The sequence below is a fragment of the Ornithodoros turicata genome, chromosome 1 (assembly GCF_037126465.1).
Source record: "Ornithodoros turicata isolate Travis chromosome 1, ASM3712646v1, whole genome shotgun sequence".
In the NCBI taxonomy this organism is placed as follows: Eukaryota; Metazoa; Arthropoda; class Arachnida; order Ixodida; family Argasidae; genus Ornithodoros; species Ornithodoros turicata.
In genome coordinates, this window is record NC_088201.1 from 176,173,505 (window position 1) to 176,200,888 (window position 27,384).

The window sequence follows — 27,384 nt, forward strand, 5'->3', positions numbered from 1 at the left end:
TCACAGTTCGAGTCGAAACAGTCGGTATTTCACAGGCTGAAGATTTCTGAATAACCTTTTCACATCGCGCGTTTCATTACGTTCATTTATTGTATTCGGTATCGATTCAACAGTTTTTAGAAGTGCAATTTGCATCAACTAAATTGTAGAAGGTTTGCCAAATGGTCAGCTTATGTGCATTTTGATTATATGAGTGTTGACGCATGTCGAAACAAAACACTAAATGCATACAAACCAAAAACGAGCAAGCAGAAACGTTCGGGTGTACTTCATTCATGGACAGAAGTATGATCTACGTGGGACAGTGCAACAAAATACGTCGTAATAGTTTGAGGGGAGTTACTACGCAGTTCGGAGTTGGTGTTTGTGCTTGCGAACGTGTAAGCAGATGTTTATATGTTCTCAAAAGTCGTTGAGAGTGTGCTCAATAGGTGTTCAGTGTCTGGCTGTAAAATAAGCTTCTAGAAACGCTTTTCACAGGTGTTTTCTTTTTCTTTTTTTCGCCAGTGTGCTTTTTTCGCGACATCATGCGACAGTCCAAACAGGATCTGGCACATCGACATATCGACTCACGACTCGTTTCATCGGTCTGCACGACCCTTCTAAAATTGCTGCAGCGACCATCTGCTTTCCTGGCCGCAGCTTGTTGTGTCTGCTAGAGCTTTGTATTCACTGACATGTATAAGACAGTTTACATGTGTTCTCACAACAGTAGACACCATATTGTGCGAACAGTGAGAGTGAAAGATAAGATCAATATGTGGCGCGTCGTTTTTCTCACCCTGTTTCTCTTCAAGCCTTACAGCGCAGATCGACCTTATGATTCAGGCAAGTGACCTCTGTTTTTATAGCAATTGGCATGACGACATAGTTCAGTTATGGTACTAGCCACCATGCAAGCTTATTATAATTAAGTGCCGGTCCTGAAGAGAAAAAAACGCAGATACATTCGATACAGAAGTGTGTTCGTTATTGAAATCACGAACTTGCGTACAAGTGTTCCATGAGCATCATATGCATGCTTCTGTTTCAGGGAACATAGACATTGCACTGTCTTTAGACAAAATCAGCAACGAAGTGAATATAATAAGGTGTTGCGTGGGGAAATGTACGGTGGCGGTAAAGTAGCGCCATATTATACACGTTACTTTTATTTAGTAGCGGTAGCTTTATGAAGATAATTCATCAAATTTGTAGCGACGTTAGTATTGCACTACCTTATCGCAGAGTAGCGGGTAACGGAATTTCAATGCTTCGTTTTTGTAGCGCGTACAACACTACTTGGCTGTGATGTGTAGGAATACAGCTCTTCTGAATACAGCTCTAATGCCGCCATACGAGGGAACAGGAATGGGATCAGAGCGTCAACGTGATCAAACACCCAACGTTTGAAAAACGACGCTTTATACGGTACGCGGGCTACACAGCCACCGCAAGAAGCCCTACCACTGCGAGCGAAGCATTATGGACCAGATTGTAGATCTGCGAGCCACAGAAACTAAAACGGTGCTGGGACGGTTATAATAGCGCGGTTCTGTGTCATGATGTCCCTCACATGATTGACGCTGATTCGAGACCATAACAACGCAAGGAAGTGGTTTGAAAGGTACAGACCCAAGCTTTTCAGCACAAACCCAATCAGAGCAATTTGTCACAGCATGGCGTGTGAAAGGTAGTTCAACACACTTTTGGGGTGAAAGGCCAAGTAGCGTCAGTTACGTATATATGTTATTCAAAGCCAGCTGCATGCTGCGCTGATTGGCAAGTCTCGATTATCCTTCTCTCCAAAGGCCAACGTCATCTGCGTACACAGAGAACGCCACTATTTGGAGAATTATCGATGTTAGACCCGCCATTGCCGCGTTAAAGGGTGTTGAACTGAGTATGCTTTCTTGACGGACACTACTTGATGACCATGATGCTTAGGGTTTACACATTGGGACGTTCGGACAGCGGAAGTCTTGGAGTCAGCTGAAGAGTCGACCGGACACTCCAAACAAGCGCAAAGCATGTGGCATACAAATGTGTGAGGCGGTATCATATGCGCGCTTGATGCCCAGGAAAATTGACTCGACGAATCGCCGATGAGCACACGCATGCTGGACTGTAGATTCTCGATTGAGAACTGGATCCATGGACATTCGGTAGCGCGGAAATCCAGCCATTTCGTGAGGGCACACCTCGTTTTCAGAGCCACCAGTTGAGGCGATGCAAAAACATTTTCTCCGTCAGTTTTCCCATGCAGCTTATCGGGCTCACGGTTGACAGGATGATAGCGCATTTGGAGCTTTGCGTGGTTTCAGGATCGGATCGACTAGTGCCTCCTTGCAGCTAGGTGGTAGAGGTCGCTGTTGCCAAGACGCATTATACACGTGAAGAATATCTTGGTGTGACCACCCGTTAAGGCTTCGCAGTGTGCAATAAGTGGCTTATCGGCTCCCGAAGACAAGCCTACGTTCGCAAGCTTCAAAGCTGTCTTTAGCTCGATTACTGCAAAGTGACGCTCCGTAACCTCCAGTGGGCTCGGCCGGTGTCGATGAATTTCAGCCGTCAAACTCTGGACAAAACTGCTGTAGAGCGGAGGCGTCGAGCCAGCGCTGCCGTTAGTACCACTCACAAGTCTGTCGCTAGCGTGTTTTCGTCTACACCCTTAACCATAGCCAAGTCCGCGAGAGGATTCTGTTGAGGGGGTGCCTCCTTCAGACAACACACTGTCCTCCAGATCTCTGTGGCAGTGTCAAACTGTGAAATGTGTTGACAAAACTTATGTCAACGTTTCTTGTCTTCTTTCTCAAGTTTTCGTGTTCCTCGGCATCTGACGGTATGCCATAAAGTCAGTAGTTACCCAGTCCGACGAACCGTTCTTTCTGCTCAGCGACCTAATGCCCTAAGATGGCTTATTGCTGGAGAATGACCGGCGTGTCCTTTTACCCTTTAAGACGTGACCACCGCGTCCCAAGTGTCGAAACTAATTGCTTGAGAGAGAGCCTCTGGTGACATAAGGCTGCGCACAGATGTTCGGAGGCCTCGGGCCTCAGGAAATCACTCTAGTAGTTGGCTGAGGGGAGCACTTTCCTGTGCGGAGGGGGAAAACAATGGCTGCTGCTTAGCAGAAAGCTGTTCTTTTCAGATGATGCCGTTCCCGTTGAAGGAAATTGGACCGAGCTGCACAAGTTGAGGCCCATCCAGGTCTATTTTGTGGGAGATACATCGTTCAAGGGTTATTCCCTTGAAGACATTCGCCTCTACGGAGATTCCATGCTTCTTTACGTATGTATTATTATCCCGTGAGTTTTGTTATAAACCGTACAACACCGCGATATAAAAACACACCGAGACAAAAAATATCAAAAAATAAATAAAATGTGAGCAACATAGCGACAGATGCGACAGATTGCGGTTCAACGAGTACGTCAGGGTCCTTCGTCATGTGCTGTAATCCGCGTTAATTCTGGTGCTGGTTGCTCGCTGTTTTCACAGATAATGAGGATCAGTTGTTTAAGAAGCTCACGAATAAAAGAGTGCATTCTGACCGCTGGAGAGAATGGCATCTACGACACCACCCTTCTGAGTAGAGACACGAGCTCCGATAATAACAGTTCATCAGCAATTGTCCCCAACAAACCAGTACCGTCTCAAGAAGCTGGGATTAGTGAAGCAATGTAAATAACGCATGCGGAGCGGTAGGACAGAGGCACATTGTCCTGTGGAACCTATATCTGACTTCTTGTGGAGATCCGTATCGCCGAACTACTATAAGACTATTCTAAAAATATAACCTTTCACTCATGACTCATAAAGTGGTTTGACATTTGACATTTATTTATTCTACCAAAACAAATGAAAATACATAGATGAATATACACGTAGAGGAACCAGAGGGAGTACTCCCGGTTAAAGGTTCCTCATCAATCGCAAAATGAAGATATTATAACAGAGCACAATGATCAAAACAATTGAAGATGATACAATACACTTGATTATGATACAGATACAATTGTACAACACTCTTATATCATTGTAAAAAAAAAATCAAGTGGAACGGAGATAGATGATACAAAGAAACGAAGTTGGTTACAAACGAGATGCATTATGGAATAACACATGCTTTAGTTTGTTTCTAAATAGCGGATAAGAACGAATGCATGTTATGTCACGTGTTAGTTGGTTCCACTCGCAAGCTGCACGGAACAAAAACGACAGCTTCCCATAGTTTGTATTAGACGTAGGTAGGTTCAACAGACCTCCAGCTCCTGCCCTAGTACGCCGGGTTGAACGAAGCTGAAGAAAATTTATTTTTGGCAAAGTGAGGTTAAGTTGTAATATACGGTAGGTCAGGCTTAGGATACTATAAGAGATTATGTCATGAACTGTAAGAATACGAATTTCGTGATATGGGACATGAGCGAGCAACGGTAACCCAAATGTAATTCTGATAGCTCTGTTTTGATTACCTGAAGAGCACGAAGATGAGTTTTGTGAGTTAAACCCCACACAGAAGCACAGTACGTCAGATGAGAGTGTATGAAAGCATAGTACAAGTTAAGCAGAATGGATGGCGGAAAGTAATGTCGGGTTTTTACGAGTACGCTGATACCGTATGAACTCCTGCGAGTGATATCGTTAATATGGGACGTAAATCGAAGATGGCTGTCGAATACAACTCCCAAGAATTTAGTTTCTTGCCGAAACTGCAATGGACTTCCCAAGATGGATAAAGAAGTGTGCGTATTAACATTACGTTTATGCGAGTGGAAAATCATGGTCACTGTTTTGCTCGCGTTCAAATGTAATCTATTAGTACGACACCAGTAGACTAGATTATTAATGTCTTCCTCTAATTTCAATGAAAGGTTATTAATATCGTTGCCAGTTAACAATAAAGTCGTGTCATCTGCATATAGAAATGCTTCCGAAAATTTTAATTGCTCAGGAAGATCATTTATATAAAGTAAGAAAAGGAGTGGACCTAATATGGACCCCTGTGGCACGCCAATGTTAGACAGCGAAGGTTGAGAGAGAACGTCCTGGCATCTAACAATATGAGACCGATCCTCGAGATATGATTTGATTAAGCTGAGTGCAGGTCCAGTGATCCCATATTTGGCTAGTTTACAAAGAAGAATTTTGTGGTTAACACAATCAAAAGCCTTAGAGAACTCAACGAAAAGAGAAAGAGCTATACCCCCCTGATCAATTGACTGTTTGATGCGTTCCGTAAATGTTAAAAGGGCTGTTTCTGTAGAGCAGCCACTGCGAAAACCGAACTGGTTAGTACATATAACGTTAAATTTGTCTAGATAGCTCACCAGCCGCTTCTGCAACAATCTTTCAATAATTTTGCTTATTACCGGAAGAATAGAAATCGGACGATAATTGCTGATAACCAAAGGATCGCCTTTTTTATGTACTGGCACAATGATCGCGCGTTTCAGCGACTTAGGAAATTCGCCTTGGTTAAATGAGAGATTTACAATGTGGGACAGCACAGGTGATATGACAGCCTTAACTAGTTTTAATTTCGATACGGCTATGTTGTCATACCCTGGAGATGTATTACGCAGCGAGGATATGACCTTAGCCACTTCAATTGGCGTTGTCGGTTGAAGAAAAAAGGACTGCAGAAGACGACATGGCATTGGAGCAAGTGGTGTGTCGTCTGTATCTTGGTTGACGCAGGTACCAAAAAAAAGTCATTGAAAGCAGCAGCAATATCATATGGACTTTGGAGTGTGGTATTATTATATATCACTTTGTTTATACGAGTATTGCTGGAGTTCCTGTTAAGAAATTTATTAACCACCTTCCATTTATCTTTACGGATGAGCATGACGCGATTTGAGCATGGTAATAAAGCTTCTTTGCGTGATTCAATACCCGCGACAGATAACGTGAGTATAGTGCGTACTTAGACCTCAACCCTGGATTAAAGGGCTGTTTCTTAACCTTTTTTCCGAGATTATGTTTCTTTTTTATGCATTTTAAAATACTGTGTGTGATCCAAGGGGACTCCGGGCTGGCATATTTATTTCGTGATACAGATACCACAGTATTTGCTGCAATAGCCGTGGTAATACAATCGGAAAATTGCTCGTAAGCAATATTAACGCTTGAAGAGTTGAGAATAGAAGCCCAGTTGACACTTTCAACACATTTAACAAAGTTATCAACATTGAAACGAATAGTTTTAGTATATCTAGCGTTCTTCTTATGTTGAAGCATCAATACAGCGGCTACAGGGTAATGATCCGAAATGTCAACTTCAAAAACATCAGCGTGGGACAACTCGCAGTCAGTTAGCCATATATGATCGAGCAAAGTCGAAGAAGTCGAAGTTACTCTTGTAGGTGATTTAATAGGACAATCATAACCAAAACTACTAAGACAAGTCATAAATGAGAGGCAAACAGGATTTTGTTCATCGAGAATATTAATGTTAAAGTCTCCTACAAGCAATATAGATTTATTTTCGCGAGATAGGGAATCCAATGACTGTTCAAGAGCAGATATAAATTCGTAAACAGACCCAGAAGGAGGGCGGTAAATGACACCGATAACAATGTTTTTGTGTGCACTTGAGAAAGAACATTTGTCTATCTCAACCCATAAACTTTCGCAAGTGGGATTGTTCAAGACTGCATCATTGCGAACAGTATGATTTAAAAGCGGCGATATAAACAAACCAACGCCACCACCGACATTAGAATTGTACTGTCACGGCATACAAATTCAGAGTAATAATCTCGGTACTTATATAAAGAGACCTCATCACTCCTTAACCAAGTTTCGCTCAAAGCAATCAAAGAGTACTTGTGAATGTTAGCACACAGAAACGAATTTATGTCATCAAAATTCTTTCACAGGCTTCTAGCGTTGAAATGAATTAAAGAAAAATCCATGGTAGAAGTTTAATTGCCCGCGACACCATTATATACACCAAGAGTGACCAATCACATAGATATGATTTTAGCAAGATCCGCATCACATTTCACGCGTATAACAGGGCTATCGGTTGAGTGCCACACTTTGATCTGACAGAGATCCGTCCAAACGAACCTCCAACCGTGTGACTTCGCTGCATCTCTTGCTTTAGGAAACAACTTTTTATTATCTGGGGTGAGATGATCATTAAAGTAGATGGGACATCTGACACTGGTATTTAACCCAAGGTCATTAGCAGAAAGTCGCGCCTTTTTCGCCTTTTGCTGGAACACATTTTTTTTTCATCCTAGACGTAAAACGAACGATAATGTTCCTTTCATTCGCTTTGTTAAAAACTGGGACACGATGGACAGCATCAATGTCAGATTCAAGAATCTGGACATTAATTTTTTCGCCAATGGTCTGAACAATCTTTAGACAGTCCTCACCCTCTGTCACAGGCATCCCCTTGATTTCAGTGTTGTACAATCTCGAATACTGCTCGAGCTCGCCAACCCGCCGAGATAACTCAGCATTTGCCTTCTTCAAGTTCGAGTTTTCACTGAGTACTGCTTCCAACTTTTTTTGTGTCTCGTTAAATTTTTCATTCATGAAAACTATACTCTTCGTCACTTTTTCCATCTGAGCTAACACAGTTGAGTTTGCCGTCATGAAAGTTTCCGTTGATTCCCGAATAGCTTGCATTAACTGGGCCTTCATGTTTTTAATTTCTTTTTCAAGCTCGATGTTAGCCGGCATTGTCAAGACACAGTCGCAAGAGCCAGGACTTAGCAAGCAGAAACAGGAAAAGCAATTAACCAACCTGATAACAAACAAGCAGACGTTTTAGTCTTGAATACCAGGAACAGTCCTGGCTCTACAGCGAAGTGCTCAAAGAATGGATCTCAGAAGCAGGCTGACAGGCTTATATGGCAACGATGACTGTTCGCAGCGACGTCTGATGTTATAGCTGACTTCTAATCGCACGTGCCGATGGTGTAGACGATATGCAGACACGCCCCGTGCACCGTAGGAAGACAACGACGATAGGTTCCGTTCAGACGATATTAACCTGATAACAAACAAGCAGACGTTTTAGTCTTGAATACCAGGAACAGTCCTGGCTCTACAGCGAAGTCATCCGCCGGAAGCTGCCGTTTACGCAATGGTCCAGGGAAAATGGCGGGCGCCCAAACCACGTGATCCCCAGGAGCCACTCACAACGTCTCTGCTGGCCAGCGCGGGAAAAAAGCTGGGGCCCAGTGCGCATGCGCAGACCGACCTCCTTTCCCAACCTCCTTCCCCTTCTCTCCTCGGGTTTTTCGTCTCTCCTCTCGTCCCCCCTATCCCCCCAGCCTCGTCCGTTTGTGGTTTGTCTTCGGCGCTTGCTCTCTTGCTGTAGAGCAACGATCATGCTGTCCCAAAGCAAACAATCAAAAAGCGATGGTATATGACAAATCAACTTTATTTGTCCTCGGGAACTGCCTCGAAAAAGCTAGAGTACATATCTTTTTACGTCTTGTAACAGGCTTCACTGTTCTTGTGGAGCTCTAGGTGCTTCGACATCGAAGGGCAGTTCAAAAGACAATGCTGAGCTATGTGCGTCGTTGTTGCCGATGGCTGCGGTAGAACTAAAACAAAACAAAAAAATATATTGATGATCCGTAACTCTGCACAAAAATCACTGCTATGATAGGTAATCGATCTTGATTTCGTATTTGAACACCAAGGCATTGGTCACGAATGTTCGTAGATCACAGTGAATGAACGGCTGCGACGCGCATGAGGGGCAGCTAGCATAACCACACATAATTGGATTACCGGCATATCAGAAACGTACAATTTACGGCAATGCACTGCACAATGAAACGCCGCTAACGTACTGAGTGACTCGTAAATGTTGTACGTAATACACTTAACGTGATAAACCTGCATTACTTCCTTCAGACACAAAAAAGTAATCAAAGTTGTCTTACCGATCACCTGCAGTACGTCGGAAAGAGTGCAGACTACCTCTCTGACGATTTCTGCGTCCTTTGGAGGTGCAGGGATTCTATGTCATTGTCGTCTTCCCGCTGTTGTGATGATCAGGTGGATGTGCCATTCCGTTCTCACATTAGCAGTTCGCCACAATCTAAATCTAAAGCATTCAAAACTCTCAAACTACCCCCTAGCGTCTGCGTGCACAACGGTTGCAGTCCGAGAGAACACGCGTGGCCGGACAGACGCGATGGCGATGTCTCCTGTCGTTTTTCTCTTTCCTCCGTTCGGCTGCTTCCGTTGAGCGGTTCGCGCGTTCGGATGCTCGCTCCTCAGTCAAATGACTCTCGCCCAATCAGCGCAAAGAAAACTGACGCCAGTTTTCTAGACCAATGAGCATCCAAATATTTATACATATATTGCGCAGCCAATCAGAGATCGTTAGCGTACGCGCGCCGGTGGCGACATTATTTTGGAGGCGATGCGTTTCGCTTTAGAGCCGGCGGCTGGCGAAGTGCTCAAAGAATGGATCTCAGAAGCAGGCTGACAGGCTTATATGGCAACGATGACTGTTCGCAGCGACGTCTGATGTTATAGCTGACTTCTAATCGCACGTGCCGATGGTGTAGACGATATGCAGACACGCTCCGTGCACCGTAGGAAGACAACGACGATATGTTCCGTTCAGACGATATTAACCTGATAACAAACAAGCAGACGTTTTAGTCTTGAATACCAGGAACAGTCCTGGCTCTACAGCGAAGTGCTCAAAGAATGAAGGTTGCTACATATTATCAATGCGCCCCTTGCAGTGAACATCTCTAGTTTTTGAGTGCTGCTGTACAAAGTATGCGGCGTTTTTTTCTTTCCTGGAGGTCTGTCGAACTTCAGTATCCATATTTTGTGTTCCCGTACATTCATTTGGTAACCGAACGTGCAGCACTTTTGAGTCAAAAAAATTTATGAGAAATCAGTGCAGGCAGAATGCCAAGAAACACTTTCGGGTACCACCCTCTGCCGTGCTAAAGCCGTAGCGATGCCAATTCAAGACTGAATATCATTTTGAAACGACGAAAGCAGACTAATCAGAAGGATTGTGAATGTCATGTGTTATGAGAAAGGCCCTTTGTGCGAAATCTACCTCTCCCATGTAGTAAGCGGGGACACGTGCATGAATGCAATCATGAAGGACACTATATTATCGGTGTAATGGGAATCAGTGTCCTCCTTTCGGATGTCGGTGGGTACACGAATCCATTCCCCAATGATCCGCGCAGTTACATACGATGCAGTACGGACTGATTTCACGTTGAGTACGCCATGAAATGCCCCACATATTCCCATTGAAACGCCTCAATCAACACAGACACCCAGTACAGACACACAATATGCTTGGCGCACTATAAGCGATGACTTGCTGAACACTGTTGCGAATTTATCGTTCAGGAATAGGCCAATTGAAAAGTTCCAAAAAAGTTCCAGAGAGCAGGGCATGCCGAAAAATGCTGGGCAAAACGACAGCTATTCCCTATCGCCTTCGATCGTCGCCGCTGTCGTACTGGAGTATCCACCGTCGCTGTCGTTTTGCACAGCATTTCCCGGCATGCCCTGACAGGATCTGAAACGCGAAGATCCACATATGACATGGAATTGTCACTGGTTGTTCTATGCTGCAGTGTGGTTGGCGCGTCCTCCATTCCTTCTTTTGTAGGTTCATCCCTCTTTTTGTCGACAGTCACGCAGCGATGCAAGACGTCAATCTCGCAGCTTGCGTTGTTCTGGTTTCACTTTGGCACGCTCTCACAAGCAAAACATATTATTGAAGCTATATTGGCTGGTCATAGGAGATACGGGTTCAATGTGGGACTCATTTTGCCAGGATTTCCATGATATTGGCTCAGGTTTGGCAACATAGGCTTCCAAGTTTGAGCCAATATCGCGAAAACGTCGGCAATATAGGCCCCACATTGCCCGTGGGCACCCCGTATTGATTGAACATGCAGAAAATGGTACGTACACATGCTGGTACATTCGTACTAAAATGCTCAAGCATCGTACTTAATCCAACAACCTTCCGCAGACACATTATTCGAAACATTCAACATATCTGGCAATCTCACTTTAACATGCACTGCAACTGAACACCTCAGCATTTCCAGTTGCAGAAAACAGCCCCCATCTTGCTTCCCGATGCGAATCAGTCGATCTGAGTGAAAGCGTGGCCTTTTGACCGAAATCACGCGTCCAACATCTAATGCGCATGCGCGACACTCGGCTCGGACGTTTCATTCTGGTTAAAGGGAGAATCCGCATAAGGACCCTTCCGAGATTTTCGAATATTCGTCACCTTTAGCCATCAACGACCATGCCTGTAAAATATCTCCTTCGAAAACTGAGTCAAACTTGATAAAAATGATTTTCTTCTATGACGCGCTCGGCGACAGGGTAGTGCGAGCCACGAGCGCTTTTCTGCAAGCAACACTGAGCGTGATGTAAGTCGCGAGATATCCCGCGCCGTCCGCCTTGCTTTGCTGTGTGTTTTGGCAGTTTTGACGAAAGAAATTTTCCGTAGCAATTGTGTTCGTTACGTCGCACACTGATCTTACACCCACCAGGATGGCCGGTAAGACATGCTCTATAATCAGTTGTGGCAACAGGTCGGATACAACAACAGACGTAGCATATTTCCAGTTTCCGACGGACAAACAACGTCGTTTGGAGTGGGAAATGGCGCTGCGCAAAATCAAGTGGAGGAAGACCAGCTCGAGAACGATATGTTCTCATCATTTTGAGCCAGGAATGTTCGACACGAAAAGACGGCTCATGCGGGAACTCGGAGTGGCACCTGCGGGAGGCACCGACCACATGTGCACCTGCAACATGTTTCATGTTACGCGTGCACCCGTGGCACATATACAGGGTGTCCCAGAAAACGTGTCATTGAATTATAATAAAAAAACTACACCACCTATAATCATGCGGTCAACAGCATTTGTTCTTATTAGTTTTTGCCACCTCCTAATGTGAATGTCATGTACTCCAAGTTTAAGTATGTAAATGTTTGCGAACTGGACTCGAAAATTTGCCAAGTAAAGGTCACTTTTTTACCCCATCAATATGAAGAGCGTGCCGAATACACTCAAATTCATGATAATTCACAGTGATATTCACGAGCTATTTCATCGGTAAAAATAGCCGAATGTCATGCTTTTCGGAGCACCGGACAATAGCGCGCGATGACTTTTTGAGCGCAATCGCTCTCAGTGCGACGAAAGGAGGTTCCGAAGCCAGCCCACAGAGTGATAGTAGAAAAAGTAACAGTTCCTAAAATTGGGAGAGGGAAAGCAAAATCTCAGCGAAAGTCGAACGTGATAAGCCGTTTTTTTAAGCCGGACGTTTTATCTCTTTCGGCGATGTCGGTGAGGGCTGGGTTTCCAACCTCCTTTCGTCGGACTGACAAAGATTGCGCTGAAAAATTCATCGTGCGCTATTCTGTGCGACCTCCGTACAGTATGATGTTCGGCTATTTTTTTCCGATGGGATAGCTCCTAAATATCCCTGTGAATTTTCATTAATTTGACTAAATTAGGCACGCTCTTCACATCGGTGGGGTAAAAAAGTGACCTTTACTAGGCAAATTTTCGACTTAAGCTCGCAAAAATTTACATAATTAAACTTACGTTATACGACATTCATATGAGGAGGTGGCAAAAACCCAGATGCCATTGATCGCATGACTCTAGTTGGTGTAGTTTTTTATTAGAATTCAATGACACGTTTTCTGGGACACCCTGTATAAGAATGTAGATGGGTAGAAATCCAGCGAATGTAGGAAGGGAGTTGCCTCAGGACAAAAGCCGCCGATATTTCGAACAGAGACTGTTCTTCTTCTGGGCACCGTCCTCATCATTGGCATGGTATTTAAAGGGTTAGGTGTGACGTGTTTAAAGGTTCATGCGAATTGTGGGTCAACAGCCCAGAGGGAAGAAAGGGTCCGTACGGGCTTCTACAGCCGGAGTGAATGGCTGCTTTGTTAGAGTGTGGAGGGGATTATGTGAACGTAGTGATCTAGGCTACAGACCGGTTACAGAAAAATGGAAGGTTCACGAACACGTGGACGAAACGGGACAACAGGCAAGAATTGGCAAGCATAGCTGAAGATAAGGAGCTTAGTGGTTACGTGGGGAAAATTCCAGAACGAGCAAAGAGTTTTTTTTTTTTTTAATATATATTTGTAATACAAAGTCGTGGCATGCAATAAAGAGAGCAGAAAGCAGTGGCCATGCAGAACATAACAGATGATAATGGAAGTATAGAAGGGAAAAGCATATTTTATTTGTGAAGCGTTTCTGGGGTGCCTTGTGATTTGTTGATACCAGACGGGTGAAGAGCGTTGAACTTGTATATGAGATAAGACTCCCTATCACGTCTGTCACGTCTGGATCTAAACCCGGTTTCTAGAATATATAGTTTAATGTTGTCAAAATTGTGACCAGGAACGTTAAAGTGTTCGGCGACTGCTTTGGGGAGTTTGTTGGACGTGTCGGTTCTGTGTCCGGTAAGGCGGTTGTTCATTTGTTGGCCGGTTTCACCAATATATTGCATGACATTGGAGCTTGTGCATGTGAATGCGTGGTTAACGGGGTGGGTGTAATTGCTCGCAGTGCTTTTGATGGAGTTAGCGTGTTGAACGTGCTTGCATGTTTTGCAGCGCGGGAGGATGCAGGGTCGTGTTCCCGTATACGGGGTGCTCGTTTTGCTGATTTTGGCATTGACCAAGGAGTCTGCCAGGTTTCTTGCGCGTCGATATGTCACCTGTATGGGATTTGTGCATATGTTGCTAAGTCGGTCACTGCTTTGGAGGAGGGGCTCGTGCTTCAGTAGAATGGCTTTGATGTTTGGGAGTGCGTTGGAATATCTTGTGATGAAGCTTATTTTGCACGCGTCGGGATTTTTTCGGTTTTCCAGAATCTCGTTTCGATCGAGTGTGAGTGCCTTGCGAAGGAATTCGGTAAGGAGGGAGTCTGGATAGTCCCTTTGGGCAAGTGTACTGCAGAGTTCATCAAGCTTCTCAGCGTAATCTGTGTCGTTTGTACAAATTCTGCGTAGTCTTACACTCGGCCCATTAGGAGTTCCAACCTTACAGTGACGAGGGTGGTGACTCTTGAAGTGAAGGTATTGTTGTTTGTCAGTTGACTTTTTGTACTGGGTTGTGATGAGGTTGCCGTTATCTAGTGATATCGTGGTGTCGAGGAAGTTAATTAAATGAGTTGACTGTTGTGATGTGAACTTTATGTTGCGGTGTTCAGTAGATCTACGAACTTTTGAAATTCATGTGTATCGGTATATCATCGATGTATCGAAGGTACACCGTGGGTTTTAATGAGAGGGCGCTGAGAACTTTGTTTTCTAAGAACCCCATGAAGATATTTGCGTATGTGGGTGCAACAGGTGTGCCTATACTTGTACCGTGTACTTGTAGATAGTATTCGCCATTGAACTCGAAGTAGTTCATTTTAAGGACCAAGTCCATTAGAGCGAGTATGGTTTCCGTGTCTTTTCTGGTGTTTGTTGTAGAAAGGGTATTGCAGAGGGCTGTGATTCCGTCGTTGTGTGGGATGTTAGTATACAGTGATGTCACATCCAGCGTGGCTAGTATTGTGTTCCTACCAAATGTGTGAGTGTTGTTTATATCTCTGATTATTCTTAGGAGGTGGAGTGTGTTTTGTACATGCGATGGCAGTGTTGTCGGAATATGGTTTAAATAGTGGTCCAGGAATTTCGAGAGTCTTTCTGTTGGTGTGTTGTTATTAGATACAATTGGCCTGCCGGGGATGTCAGCCGTATAGAGCTCGTTGGCGTGTACCTTGTGGATTTTGGGCAGTAAATAGAAACGACCTGCGCCTGTGTTTGATGGGGTGAGATATCTGAGGTCATCACGTGTGATGATCTTTCGTTCGTGGAGGTCCTGTATGGCATGGGTTATTAGCGCCATGTACTCCTTTGTTGGGTCATGGTCCAGTTTGAGGTAGTGTTGCGTATTGTTGAGTTGCCTATGAGCTTCAGAAATATATTGATCTGTGGGCCAGATGACGATACTCCCACCCTTATCTGCGGGCTTGATAATGATATCATCTCTGTTAGCTAGCGCTTTGATGATGTCACGCTGTGTTTTAGTGAGGTTGTGACCACGCGAGCTGTGGGAAATACCGCGAAGGATGTTGCTTACTTGTTTAATGTACAGGTCTAATGCGGGTTCTCGGCCGTGATTTGGTGTCCAGGTTGATGGTAGTCGGAGGTCGTTGTTGTTTTCTTGTGTTGTATGAGCGAAGAATTCTCTAAGGCGTAGCCGTCTCGCAAAGTCTGATATGTCTTTGTGGACTTCGTATTCGTTAACAGAATTGAGTGTAGTGCAGAATGTTAACCCCCTAGAGAGGACTTGTAGTTCGTCGCTGGATAGTGAGCATGATATATCTATTACGGCGCTTGCGTCAGCGTTTTCTCGGGGTGGCTCAGCGATGTTGCGGAGAGTTGTGGTTGTGGTGCTGGAAATAATTTGTTCGACTGCTGCGTGTGTCGTGTTAGTGGGTCCGGTATCCGTGTCGTTGTTGGAATTAGGTTTTCCGAGTTTTGAGTGTTCCTTGTTAGCTAGCTCGCTGTTGAGTTGTTGAATGTGTAGTTCGAGAGTGTTTGCCTCCGCGTCGGTGAGACTGATATTGTTCATATGGGCCTGGATTGTAGCGAGTTGCGCGCGACACTGTTTCTTTAATATTTCAAGAAACGTACGGGCTGTGTTGCTAAGGGCTGATGCCCACTCTAGCTCTAGTTCAGGTGTCAGTTTTCCTAATGCAAGAACTGTTTTACGGGTGAGGCCTTTAGGTACTGTGTTGTGAGCCAGGTGGTGGGTGTAGATCCGTAGATGATGTAGGTATCGGCTACGTTTCTCTATGAGTTTTCGCATTCGTAGAAAGTTCGTTGACTGCATGTTAGGCTGGTGATTAGATAGTCAACGCTGTTTTCTGCGTGATGTGCGCGTGCGTCGTGTCTGTGGGGTCAGTGGCTGTGGACACTCGCTGCGTTCCTCGATGTCATCTGTCTGTGTTTGCGTGCTTGTGGTTTTCCGTGTCACAGTTTGCGTGAACTTTGTGTGTGTGCGGATTGCGTTTGGAGTGTTGTCGTTTGCCGGGTGTGTATGCGTGGGTGCAGTGGTCGTTGTGGTCCCCTTTGATGCCATCGTGTGTTCTGGCGTGTTTGTGGTGCTGGCACTTAGAGTGTAAGCTGGTTGAGGAGGTTGTGTTTGAGCGTTTGTCAGTGCAGGACGGCATCTATGAACCATTAGGTGTTTGATGTTGTGTGCCATAGCTCGTACGCCTGCGTGGTTTGGGTGGATGCCGTCCCGAGCGAGATGTGCTTCAGGGTGGTATTCGAAAGCTGCGTGTGTGATAACCATAACGTTGATGTGTACCTGACGCATGTGGATCAGTGTTGCGGATTTGGCCGCTCAAATCGGATTTAAATCAAATCCGCATTTTTTCTGAAGGTAGTAAATCAAATCCAAATCAAGTCCGGATTTAATTTTCACACGTTAAATCAAATCCTTTTAAATCCGGATTTGTTTTCCTGGACCTAAATCAAATCCGCTTTTAAATCCGGATTTATCGAATCTTTTGACAAATCCGGGAGCCAAAATCGTGCAGTAGTATTACTAGACCTATAACCGTGTCTACAAATTACTAATACTGCACGTATTCACTAAACAACGCTTAAATAACAGCGTCACGTGGCACAAAGAGCAATAAATTTCGTCTGATTGACGAGGATATAAAATGGCAACCTATCAATCCGCTGGCCGAAATTTTATTCATATTTTAGGACATAAATTTTTGAGTTTAGAAAGACATTTTCGGTTACGCCTGCTCGGCGTGTACCAGACTATCAGTCACCACGTATCAGCCTGTGTCAGGCGCGGATCCAGATGCTCGGTTTGGGGGGCGGGTTCTTTGTCGCAGCGCGTAGTGCCCAAGCAGCACAATGTACTGAAAGTCGAGTGCAATAGGGGTGGACGGTATGTGCCTTATCAATGAACTTGAGTTTCAGGAGTCTGTTCAAGGCCTTCCACCTACCCGTCCACCCCTATTGCACCCGACTTTCAGTACATTGTGCTGCTTGGGTGGGGAACGGGGGAGAGGGAAATTCAATGTATAAACTCACGTTTTGGGGGGCGCTTGGGGGGGAGCAATTTTGCGAGTTGCTTCTACTTACAGCCGTCTGCTCCCTCTACCACAGGATATATAAATGATATCTATACTACTCGATAGAGAATGAGTTAGCGGTTCTAATGAATCTACCTTCAAGCGAATGCGTGTACCCGCTCATGAACAATAAAAGTTCCAAATCGTACATTTTTTTGCCGGAATCGCTGTGCTCGTGAATTGTTTCGTAGCGCCCCTTTAAAGTAGGAATCACGGGACTTTTTCCGCGTGCTGTCTTGAACCCATAGTTTTTATCAGCCGAATTTGAAGGATGTGGTAAAACAAGAAGCGCCTTGCTATGAGGTCAAAGTTGGGAAAAAATTCGAACCAACATACGCCGCCGCAATCTTCCGCCTCTCCATATCGGAAACGGTTCATCGGATGGAGTTGGAAATTGTTGCATTTGTCATCAATCGAGATGCTATCTAACATAAATATTTTTTCATGGAAATTAAAAATTGTCAATTTCCCACGCTTTTCGATTTAAAAAGGAACTACCCAAGAGTGGACAGAAGGCGACCTGACTGTCACCTCTAGCGTTCGCACGCCCCGTGCGGGCAACGGGCATGCCGAGCGTGCTCCTTCTTAAAGGTTGAAGACGCGCAGCCATTTCGGATCGTTGGGATCGTTGAATGTGGATGTTGTATTTCACGCGCGACCAGCCGCCGTACGATTAGCTGGAAGCTAATACCGGCCGCGTTTTGGAGGGCATGAGTACTTCCAACAGAGCTAGGCAGTCCCGAGCATTGCTCGAGCCCAGAGCTGCGTCGGCCTGCAGTGTGATAGCATTAGATTCCTCCTCACGAAAAAAAAAACTCGTGCTCCGTCATTTAATTCCCCGTTGGTTCAGACGGCTCTCCTCGCCAGTGCGTAGCCGACAGCTGGTCACTCCGCCGCGCGGAATTGCGCAATGCCAGTGGAAGAGGGGCGCAAAGGGAAGCCCAACGAAAATACATGTAATGAATGAATGATGGGAGTTGAGTTGAAGGCATCCAAAAAGAAAATAGTAAAACTTTATCGAAAATCAGCCGCACTTTCTGTTGCATTGCCAACACGTAATTCGTTAAGTGCCCTTAAATTTTTGTGTTACACCAAAATAGAAAAAGTGATACTAAAAGTGCATTGAATCGTAGATGACTGGCTCCCTCTGGGAGGAGCGGTGCACAACCCCCACCTCCATCATCACGTACGCGTTGGTGTTGACTCGGACTTCACGGGGCATGAACAGTGTGGAGATGTAGGTATGGTACACCTTCCCAGAAGCGGATTTTGGGTCAGGAACCTCCTCGTCATTTAGCACTGGGCAAACACGCCTGAGTGAAGGAATTCCTATCGCGGGCCTAGGCTCAGCTACGCCCAAAAACACACGCCTGCGTCGATTTCTACCATCAGTACTCGAAAGGCCACAGGTCGTTGGTTACCATACCCTGGGGGTTACAATTAACTGGATAGTTAATAAATCGTGGGACATGTTACGAATACTTATACTAAACATGTAGCAGGGGCGGATTTAAGGGGGCGGGGGGGGGGGCGACCGCCTCCCATACGGTCGTGTTCCCTTTGTAAAAACCCTATCTCCTGGACGACGCCACGCCGCAAAGCACGAAATTTCTTTAAGACCGCCTTCCCCCCCATGACAGACCCTTAAATCCGCCCCTGAGCCCATTGGTCTATTTTAATGGTGACGGTTCGGGGCTTTGTAAAAATGTTCCTCGCGCAGTACAGGCTGTTGTAATCAAGGGGGAAAAAAAGGTACGCGAGGAAGAGTGGCACATCTTGCCATCATTGTCCGTGGGAGTAGGAAAGGCTTTAATTCCCAAAATCACGAAATGATAGGATGTGATATATTTATTATTCGTTTTTACTTTGTTTTGACGTGAATGCGTGTACCTATATGCGTTCTCTATGATGGCGAAGACCAAGAATTTCGCGACATGATTTGGCAAGCTTGAAACGGGTCGTGCTTGAAGACTCAGCTAGAGGTCCACGGGAAAGGTGCCGTCCAATCGACAGAATAACGTTAACTGCGTTCAAAGAACTGCACCTGGTGTTCCCTCGGTGATTGTGATTGGAACAAAACGGCTACTCCGGCCGCTCTGGAGAGAGGACGCCGCTAGTGCTTGTGCAGATTTCAGACAAGGTCACATCAATTCGTGTAAAATGCGAAACGGCGCTTCGCTCAATTTCAAATCCATGCATCTTGTGAGGGAGCTTGGCGAAATCCACGCGCAAATCCGCTGAAAAAGGGGCGATTGAATCCAAATCCAAATCATTCGTGGAACATTGCGATTGAATCCAAATCCAAATCATTAGTGGAAAATGCGATTCAATCCAAATCCAAATCCTGCCCATATTTTTTTGCGCAAATCAAATCGCAAATCAAATCCGCCAGCCCTCCGGTGGATTTAAATCCGGATTTAAATCAAATCCGTGGATTTAAATCCGCAACACTGATGTGGATGAGGTGATTGTTGACAGCGTGCGCCTTCCTGTCGAACTCGTGTAGCCATGTGTCCTGCTATATGTATGCTCGGTATATGTATGCTACACGAACACATCCCGCACGGAGAACACGGACCTCACATACACTTCTCAAGCGGCGCAAGAGTACGGGGCATCATGACACATGTAACCGCCGCCCCACCGAACATCACGCACTTCATACTCCACGTAGGGACCAAGGACATCGCACGGTCGACAGCACAACATGTCATCCAGGAATTCGAAACACTAGTTTCCTTCATCACAAACAACAGACCAGGCGCTGAAATAGTACTGACAACGATACCTCCCCGAAGACAGAACGAACACCGAGCATACATATACCAGGACACATGGCTACACGAGTTCGACAGGAAGGCGCACGCTGTCAACAACCACCTCATCCACATGCGTCAGGTACATACCAACGTTATGGTTATCACACAGGCAGCTTTCGAATACCACGCTGAAGCCCATCTCGCTCGGGACAGCATCCACCCAAACCACGCAGGCGTACGAACTATGGCACACGACATCAAACACCTAATTGTCCATAGATGCCGTCCTGCACTGACAAACGCTCAAACACAACATCCTCAACCAGCTTACACTTTAAGTGCCAGCACCACAAACACGCCAGAACACACGATGGCATCAAAGGGGACCACAACGACCCCTGCACCCGCGCATACACACCTGGCAAACGACAACACTCCAAACACAATCCGCACACACACAAAGTTCACGCAAACTGTGACACAGAAAACCAGAAGCACGCAAACACAGACAGATGACATCGAGGAACGCAGCGAGTCTCCACAGCCACTGACCCCACAGCCACCGACCCCACAGACACGACGCACGCGCACATCACGCAGAAAACAGCGTTGACTATCTAATCACCAGCCTAACATGCAGTCAACGAACTTTCTACGAATGCGAAAACTCATGGAGAAACGTAGCCGATACCTACATCATCTACGGATCTACACCCACCACCTGGCTCACAACACAGTACCTAAAGGCCTCACCCGTAAAACAGTTCTTGCATTAGGAAAACTGACACCTGAACTAGAGCTAGAGTGGGCATCAGCCCTTAGCAACACAGCCCGTACGTTTCTTGAAATATTAAAGAAACAGTGCCACGCGCAACGAGCTACGATCCAGGCCCATATGAACAATATCAGTCTCACCGACGCGGAGGCAAACACTCTCGAACTACACATTCAACAACTCAACCGCGAGCTAGCTAACAAGGAACACTCAAAACTCGGAAAACCTAATTCCAACACCGACACGGATACCGGACCCACTAACACGACACACGCAGCAGCCGAACAAATCATTTCCAGCACCACAACCACAACTCTCCGCAACATCGCTGAGCCACCCCGAGAAAACGCTGACGCAAGCACCGTAATAGATATATCACGCTCACTATCCAGCGACGAACTACAAGTCATCTCTAGGGGGTTAACATTCTACCCTACACTCAATTCTGTTAACGAATACGAAATCCACAAAGACATATCAGACTTTGCGAGACGGCTACGCCTTAGAGAATTCTTCGCTCATACAACACAAGAAAACAACAACGACCTCCGACTACCATCAACCTGGACACCAAATCACGGCCGAGAACCCGCATTAGACCTGTACATTAAACAAGTAAGCAACATCCTTCGCGGTATTTCCCACAGCTCGCGTGGTCACAACCTCACTAAAACACAGCGTGACATCATCAAAGCGCTAGCTAACAGAGATGATATCATTATCAAGCCCGCAGATAAGGGTGGGAGTATCGTCATCTGGCCCACAGATCAATATATTTCTGAAGCTCATAGGCAACTCAACAATACGCAACACTACCTCAAACTGGACCATGACCCAACAAAGGAGTACACGGCGCTAATAACCCATACCATACAGGACCTCCACGCACGAAAGCTCATCACACGTGATGACCTCAGATATCTCACCCCATCAAACACAGGCGCAGGTCGTTTCTATTTACTGCCCAAAATCCACAAGGTACACGCCAACGAGCTCTATACGGCTGACATCCCCGGCAGGCCAATTGTATATAATAACAACACGCCAACAGAAAGACTCTCGACATTCCTGGACCACTATTTATACCCCTGTCAGACGTACTAATTTAGTGTCACTTATTTGAAGTGCACTCCGTCCTGTAATGTCACTTTCACTAGGCTCCTGCTACACGGCATAAGTAAGTGTCACTAAGCAGTCATGGTGATGACGATGGGCGAGCTTGAACTCCCACCTAACATCGGGGAGTGCGCCATGCTTTCTTGGTAAAATCATTTTTCTTACGTCCAGAAACATTTCATAGAGATTTTCTTCGCAGTTGAAGTCGATTGAACGTCATAAATATAATTGTTGCGAATCAACACAAGTATATTTATCTGACAAATTTTCAATCTTCTTCTTCACCTCTTTGGTGGTGTTTACTATGTCTTGCGCGTGCAACTGGCCCGCGATGTCAGCATACACTTTCGCGTTTCGCTTGGTCCTCCCATGTTCTGATAGCATAGGTTTCTATCTCAGACCACGATGCCCTGTCTTTTTTTGTCTTCCATTATTCAGTGCTTCACTGCGAGTATTTCGCCGGTAACACTTAACCACCGTGCAATGTCAACAAATATGGCTGCCGCGAAGTGGATTACGAACCCTACTGGGCAGTCTGTGAACGAGAGTACCGGTAAATCACGCCAAAAATCCTTACGTCTTTCTTATACAAATCAGCGCTGTCTTAACAAATTTGTCCAAAAATAAATTCCGATTGGGTTGTTTCTTTCCTTTTCCAAAAATAAGCTTTTTGTTACGCAATCCCTGCCGTGGAGGCTACGTACTTGATTGTCGCAGGCAAAGTGAAGTGAGTTAGGCGAACTCACTTCATCGTAAGTGTGCTTTGCATTTAGTGTCACTAAAAGATGCCGTGTGACTCCGAAAGAATGACACTTACAGCAAGTGTACTCGCTGAAAGTGACACTAAATTAGTACGTCTGACAGGGGTATTAGACCATATTCCGACAACACTGCCATCGCATGTACAAGACACACTCCACCTCCTAAGAATAATCAGATATATAAACAACACTCACACATTTGGTAGGGACACAATACTAGCCACGCTGGATGTGACATCACTGTATACTAACATCCCACACAACGACGGAATCACAGCCCTCTGCAATGCCCTTTCTACAACAAACACCAGAAAAGACACGGAAACCATACTCGCTCTAATGGACTTGGTCCTTAAAATGAAGTACTTCGAGTTCAATGGCGAATACTATCTACAAGTACACGGTACAAGTATAGGCACACCTGTTGCACCCACATACGCAAATATCTTCATGGGGTTCTTAGAAAACAAAGTTCTCAGCGCCCTCTCATTAAAACCCATGGTGTACCTTTGATACATCGATGATATACCGATACACATGAATTTCAAAAGTTCGTAGATCTACTGAACATCGCGCATAGCAACATAATGTTCACATCACAACAGCCAACTCACTTAATTAACTTCCTCGACACCACGATATCACTTGACAACGGCAACCTCATCACAACCCTGTACAAAAAGCCATCTGACAAACAACAATACCTTCACTTCAAGAGTCACCACCCGCGTCACTGTAAGGTTGGAATTCCTAATGGGCAGAGTGTAAGACTACGCAGAATTTCTTCAAACGACACAGATTACGCTGAGAAGCTTGACGAACTCTGCAGTACACTTGCCCAAAGCGACTATCCAGGCTCCCTCCTAACCGAATTCCGTCGCAAGGCACTCACTCTCGATCGAAACGAGGTTCTGGAAAACCGAAAAAATCCCGACGCGTGCCAAATAAGCTTCATCACAAGATATTCCAACGCACTCCCAAACATCAAAGCCATTCTACAGAAGCACGAGCCCCTCCTCCAAAGCAGTGACCGACTTAGCAACATATTCACAAATCCCATACAGGTGACATACCGACGCGCAAGAAACCTGGCAGACTCCTTGGTCAATGCCAAAATCAGCAAAACGAGCACCCCGTACACGGGAACACGACCTTGCAACCTCCCGCGCTGCAAAACATGCAAGCACGTTCAACACGCTAACTCCATCAAAAGCACTGCGAGCAATTACACCCACCCCGTTAACCACGCATTCACATGCACAAGCTCCAATGTCATATACTGCATTGAATGCGGCGACTGCTCTATGCAATGCATTGGTGAAACCGGCCAACAAATGAACAACCGCCTTACCGGACACAGAACCGACACGTCCAACAAACTCCCCCAAAGCAGTCGCCGAACACTTTAACGTTCCTGGTCATAATTTTGACAACATTAAACTATATATTCTAGAAACCGGGTTTAGATCCACACGTGACAGACGTGATAGGGAGTCTTATCTCATATACAAGTTAAACGCTCTTCACCCGTCCGGTATCAACAAATCACAATGCACCCTAGAAACACTTCACAAATAAAATATGCCTTTCCGTTCTACCCCCATTGTCATCTGTTATGGTCTGCATGGCCACTGCTTTCTGCTCTCTTTATTGCATGCCACGACTTTGTATTACAAATATATATTAAAAAAATAAACTCTTTGCTCGTTCTGGAATTTTCCCCACGTAACCACTAACCTCCTTATCTTCAGCTATGCTTGCCAATTCTTGCCTGTTGTCCCGTTTCGTCCACGTGTTCGTGAACCTTCCATTTTTCTGTAACCGGTCTGTAGCCTAGATCACTACGTTCACATAATCCCCTCCACACTCTAACAAAGCAGCCATTCACTCCGGCCGTAGAATCCCGTACGGACCCTTTCTTCCCTCCGGGCTGTTGACCCACAATTCGCATGAACCTTTAAACACGTCACACGTAACCCTTTAAATACCATGCCAATGATGAGGACGGTGCCCAGAAGAAGAACAGTCTCTGTTCGAAATATCGGCGGCTTCTGTCCTGAGGCAACTCTCTTCCTGTATAAGAATGTGCGACAACCTATTAGAAACTCGTCATTAGTTACTTTGAGTTCGACAGTCTTCAGTATATGGGTCCCAGGCCTCGGTTTCGAGCGACGCGCGCACTGGTACAGGGTCCGTCGAATACGGCGAGTCGTTGTGGTTTATGGTGATGGTCAAGTCATTCTCCTCATCAGAATACACGTCTGAATCGGGCTGAAGTCCCGTGGAGTTCTATTCTGATGCGGAGTCGGTTTCCATGATTGCACGTTGAGCGTAACTTGCTTCCTTGCGTCTTCAATGCAATACAACACATGGGAATCACGCCAGATGAATCTCGCGACTGACGTCACGGCGTAGCGCTCCTCGATTCCGATGCCACCGCCTGCTCTCAGAGTTTCGGTTTCGCTTTATCGTTTTCGCTGTTTATAAATTATACGCGCACGTTTATACGAAACGAAGGCTGTTGTCAGCATCTGGGGAGTGGTCTCTGCTGAAACCAACCTTCACTTAATTTTGGGCACAACCGTTGCGGATCCTCCCTTTAAAGCGTTGCTGGGTCCTCTAACGGCAACGGAATTGCGGCAGGTGAAGTAAAAAAAAAACACACACAATGTTTGATAGGAAGGGATGTAACTCTAGCTGCTTTCAAGTTACTGCCGGCAGTGTGAGTTGCTGAGGCGTATGTTCGTCACCGTCACGGAAGTGTTTCGTTCCTTTGTACTCTAGGAGCCGGTTGGCAATCCCAAAGAAGGCTTCTGAGGGATGTTTCACATTGGCTGTTCCGTGGCGCTGCCTGGGCGCTTGAGGAACATAAGCGCAGCACCTGTTCTTCGTTTTTAGGGCGATGCGTTGTTATTGTAACGATATGCAACGTGGATCAATAAGATCTGGAGAAATAAAAAGAGGAGAGAAGCAATATCAGCGCTGAATATTATTCCGGACAATGCTTTGTTATTACGCGGACTCACCGTTGGCGTTATCGCGGAAATATTGGCGCAATGATGGCAAAATAGGCTTGAGAATAGAGGCAGCCCATACTGATCCAATATTGAGCCTGGTTGCACTCCCAGTATTGACAGCCCATATGGGTCAATATTGCTGGTTTCTGCTGTTCGGTCTGCGGTTCTCGAGTCGTCTATTTTTCACTGCGGCGTGTTCTGCAACTAACAAAGTGCGAAAAAAGGACGAACACAGTTGATCTGCAGCACGGTCAGAAGACGAGGGAAGGGACGTCACTGGTCGTGCGGTCTTCTCGCATGTCACTTGTGGTGCGGACGGTGCAGCTCAAGCTGACGTAGGTAGCGCGTGATCTGAGAAGCACAAAATAGCAAAGGGAAGCACGAGGGCACTTCCGCCTCACGAGAGGATCGTACCCGCCGTGAGCCGTTAGCTTCTAGGATTGTACTTTTCTTCTAAATTTGATTGGATGCGAACGATGCGGCGTATAGCGGGAATCTTTTATATGGTGACTCGCACGGAACAGCTTAAATATTGAGGTAAGGTTCGAGCCCCTTTAAATATCACGTTATTGTTGACTGCGACGAAACATGAATATGTAGAAAACGAAACACACAAACATATCGATGAAACCGTTTAACCATACATACAATCGTGCCCTTTGTGTGGGACGCGGGACGACGTGCCCCTACATTTTATGATTATGTTCGCCGTTGTGTGCTCAGTCATTCTACCGGCTACCTACATCTGTGATTACTTCACTGTAACAGTGATTTGCTTGAACGTCAGATTCGTCCAGTGTGTTCGGCAGTAACGTATCCACTTTACATGTTTCAGAATATTGGTTTGAAAGTCCCAGCTCCCAAGGCAAAAGCAGTCGGCGCTGCTGTGGTACGTTTTTGTACGAGACAAGTGCATTACTTCAGTACTAGGAAGAAATTTAGCTTTCAGAAGCTCAAGAGCAGAAGTACCTGCCCACCAGAGAAGGGCTGCTCGCTGGCACGATCTCACAGGAAGTCATTCCGGGAACAGATCTCACTGGTTACCTGCAGGAAAATGAGGCAGCATTTTATGCGGATCTTGTTGTTTTCATGACCAGGTAAGCACACCTGAAAAAAAAAGAAAAACAACTTGAAAAACGCACTTTATAATGACGCGTTTATAATGATGGCTGTCTTACATCCAACGAGTAGGCGTGCGTATGTTTCTCCCGCACCCCTCAACTCCGTGGCTTTCGGTTGCCTACTTTCGGCTCCTACGTGCGGTTCCTCTTGTGAAACTACCAGTAGTTTACTTCGAAGCCTTGGCATTATGTGGTCCGTTTACAACTGCGGAGATAGGTGCATATTTTTCTTTTATAATATGCTGTACTTATGCGGCGCTCTCGGGTGTCGGTGATACTGGGTGTCACCCTTTTTTTTTCTGTCACATAATTGCCGTGTACAATTTTCTTATCACTCATCAGACGTTTGGCTCGAAAGCAGTCGCACAATTGATGTATACAATTTTTGATCACGTATCAGACTCGGACAGTTTAGCCGTATAGCATTATAGGTATAATTCAACGCAGTAATGGCGCTACGCTTCTCTTCTTTAGATTGCATCTCATTCACAACTGTCAGTCACAAAATTGCTGTATACGGCAGAATGGCAAGGGCGTAGGCGAGCTGGCACGTAATTAAAACAGTGGAACGCGAGACACGGAATGAAAACAGGAGACGACACATTCTGAAACATAGCAGCTGCTGATAGAAGACGAGGAAGTAAGCGTGTCGACTGTGGTGAGGCATGCGTCGTCTGCTGCT

General features: G+C 45.6%; 1 protein-coding gene across 4 annotated transcripts in view; it reads left to right on the forward strand.

Annotated features, from left to right (window-relative positions):
* Window positions 1-468: 468 nt before the first annotated feature.
* The window catches only part of LOC135373231 (uncharacterized), a 98,506-nt gene continuing 71,590 nt past the window's right edge, over window positions 469-27,384 (forward strand). The window contains exons 1-4 of one of the 4 annotated variants that reach the window (XM_064606484.1): window positions 469-828; window positions 3,131-3,270; window positions 26,417-26,470; window positions 26,524-26,678. In XM_064606484.1, the coding sequence (XP_064462554.1) occupies window positions 678-828; window positions 3,131-3,270; window positions 26,417-26,470; window positions 26,524-26,678 (500 nt within the window). In that variant the 5' untranslated portion in view covers window positions 469-677. The remainder of the gene's footprint in view (window positions 829-3,130; window positions 3,271-26,416; window positions 26,471-26,523; window positions 26,679-27,384) is intronic. The other 3 variants (XM_064606470.1, XM_064606480.1, XM_064606465.1) reach the window with 3 other exon arrangements.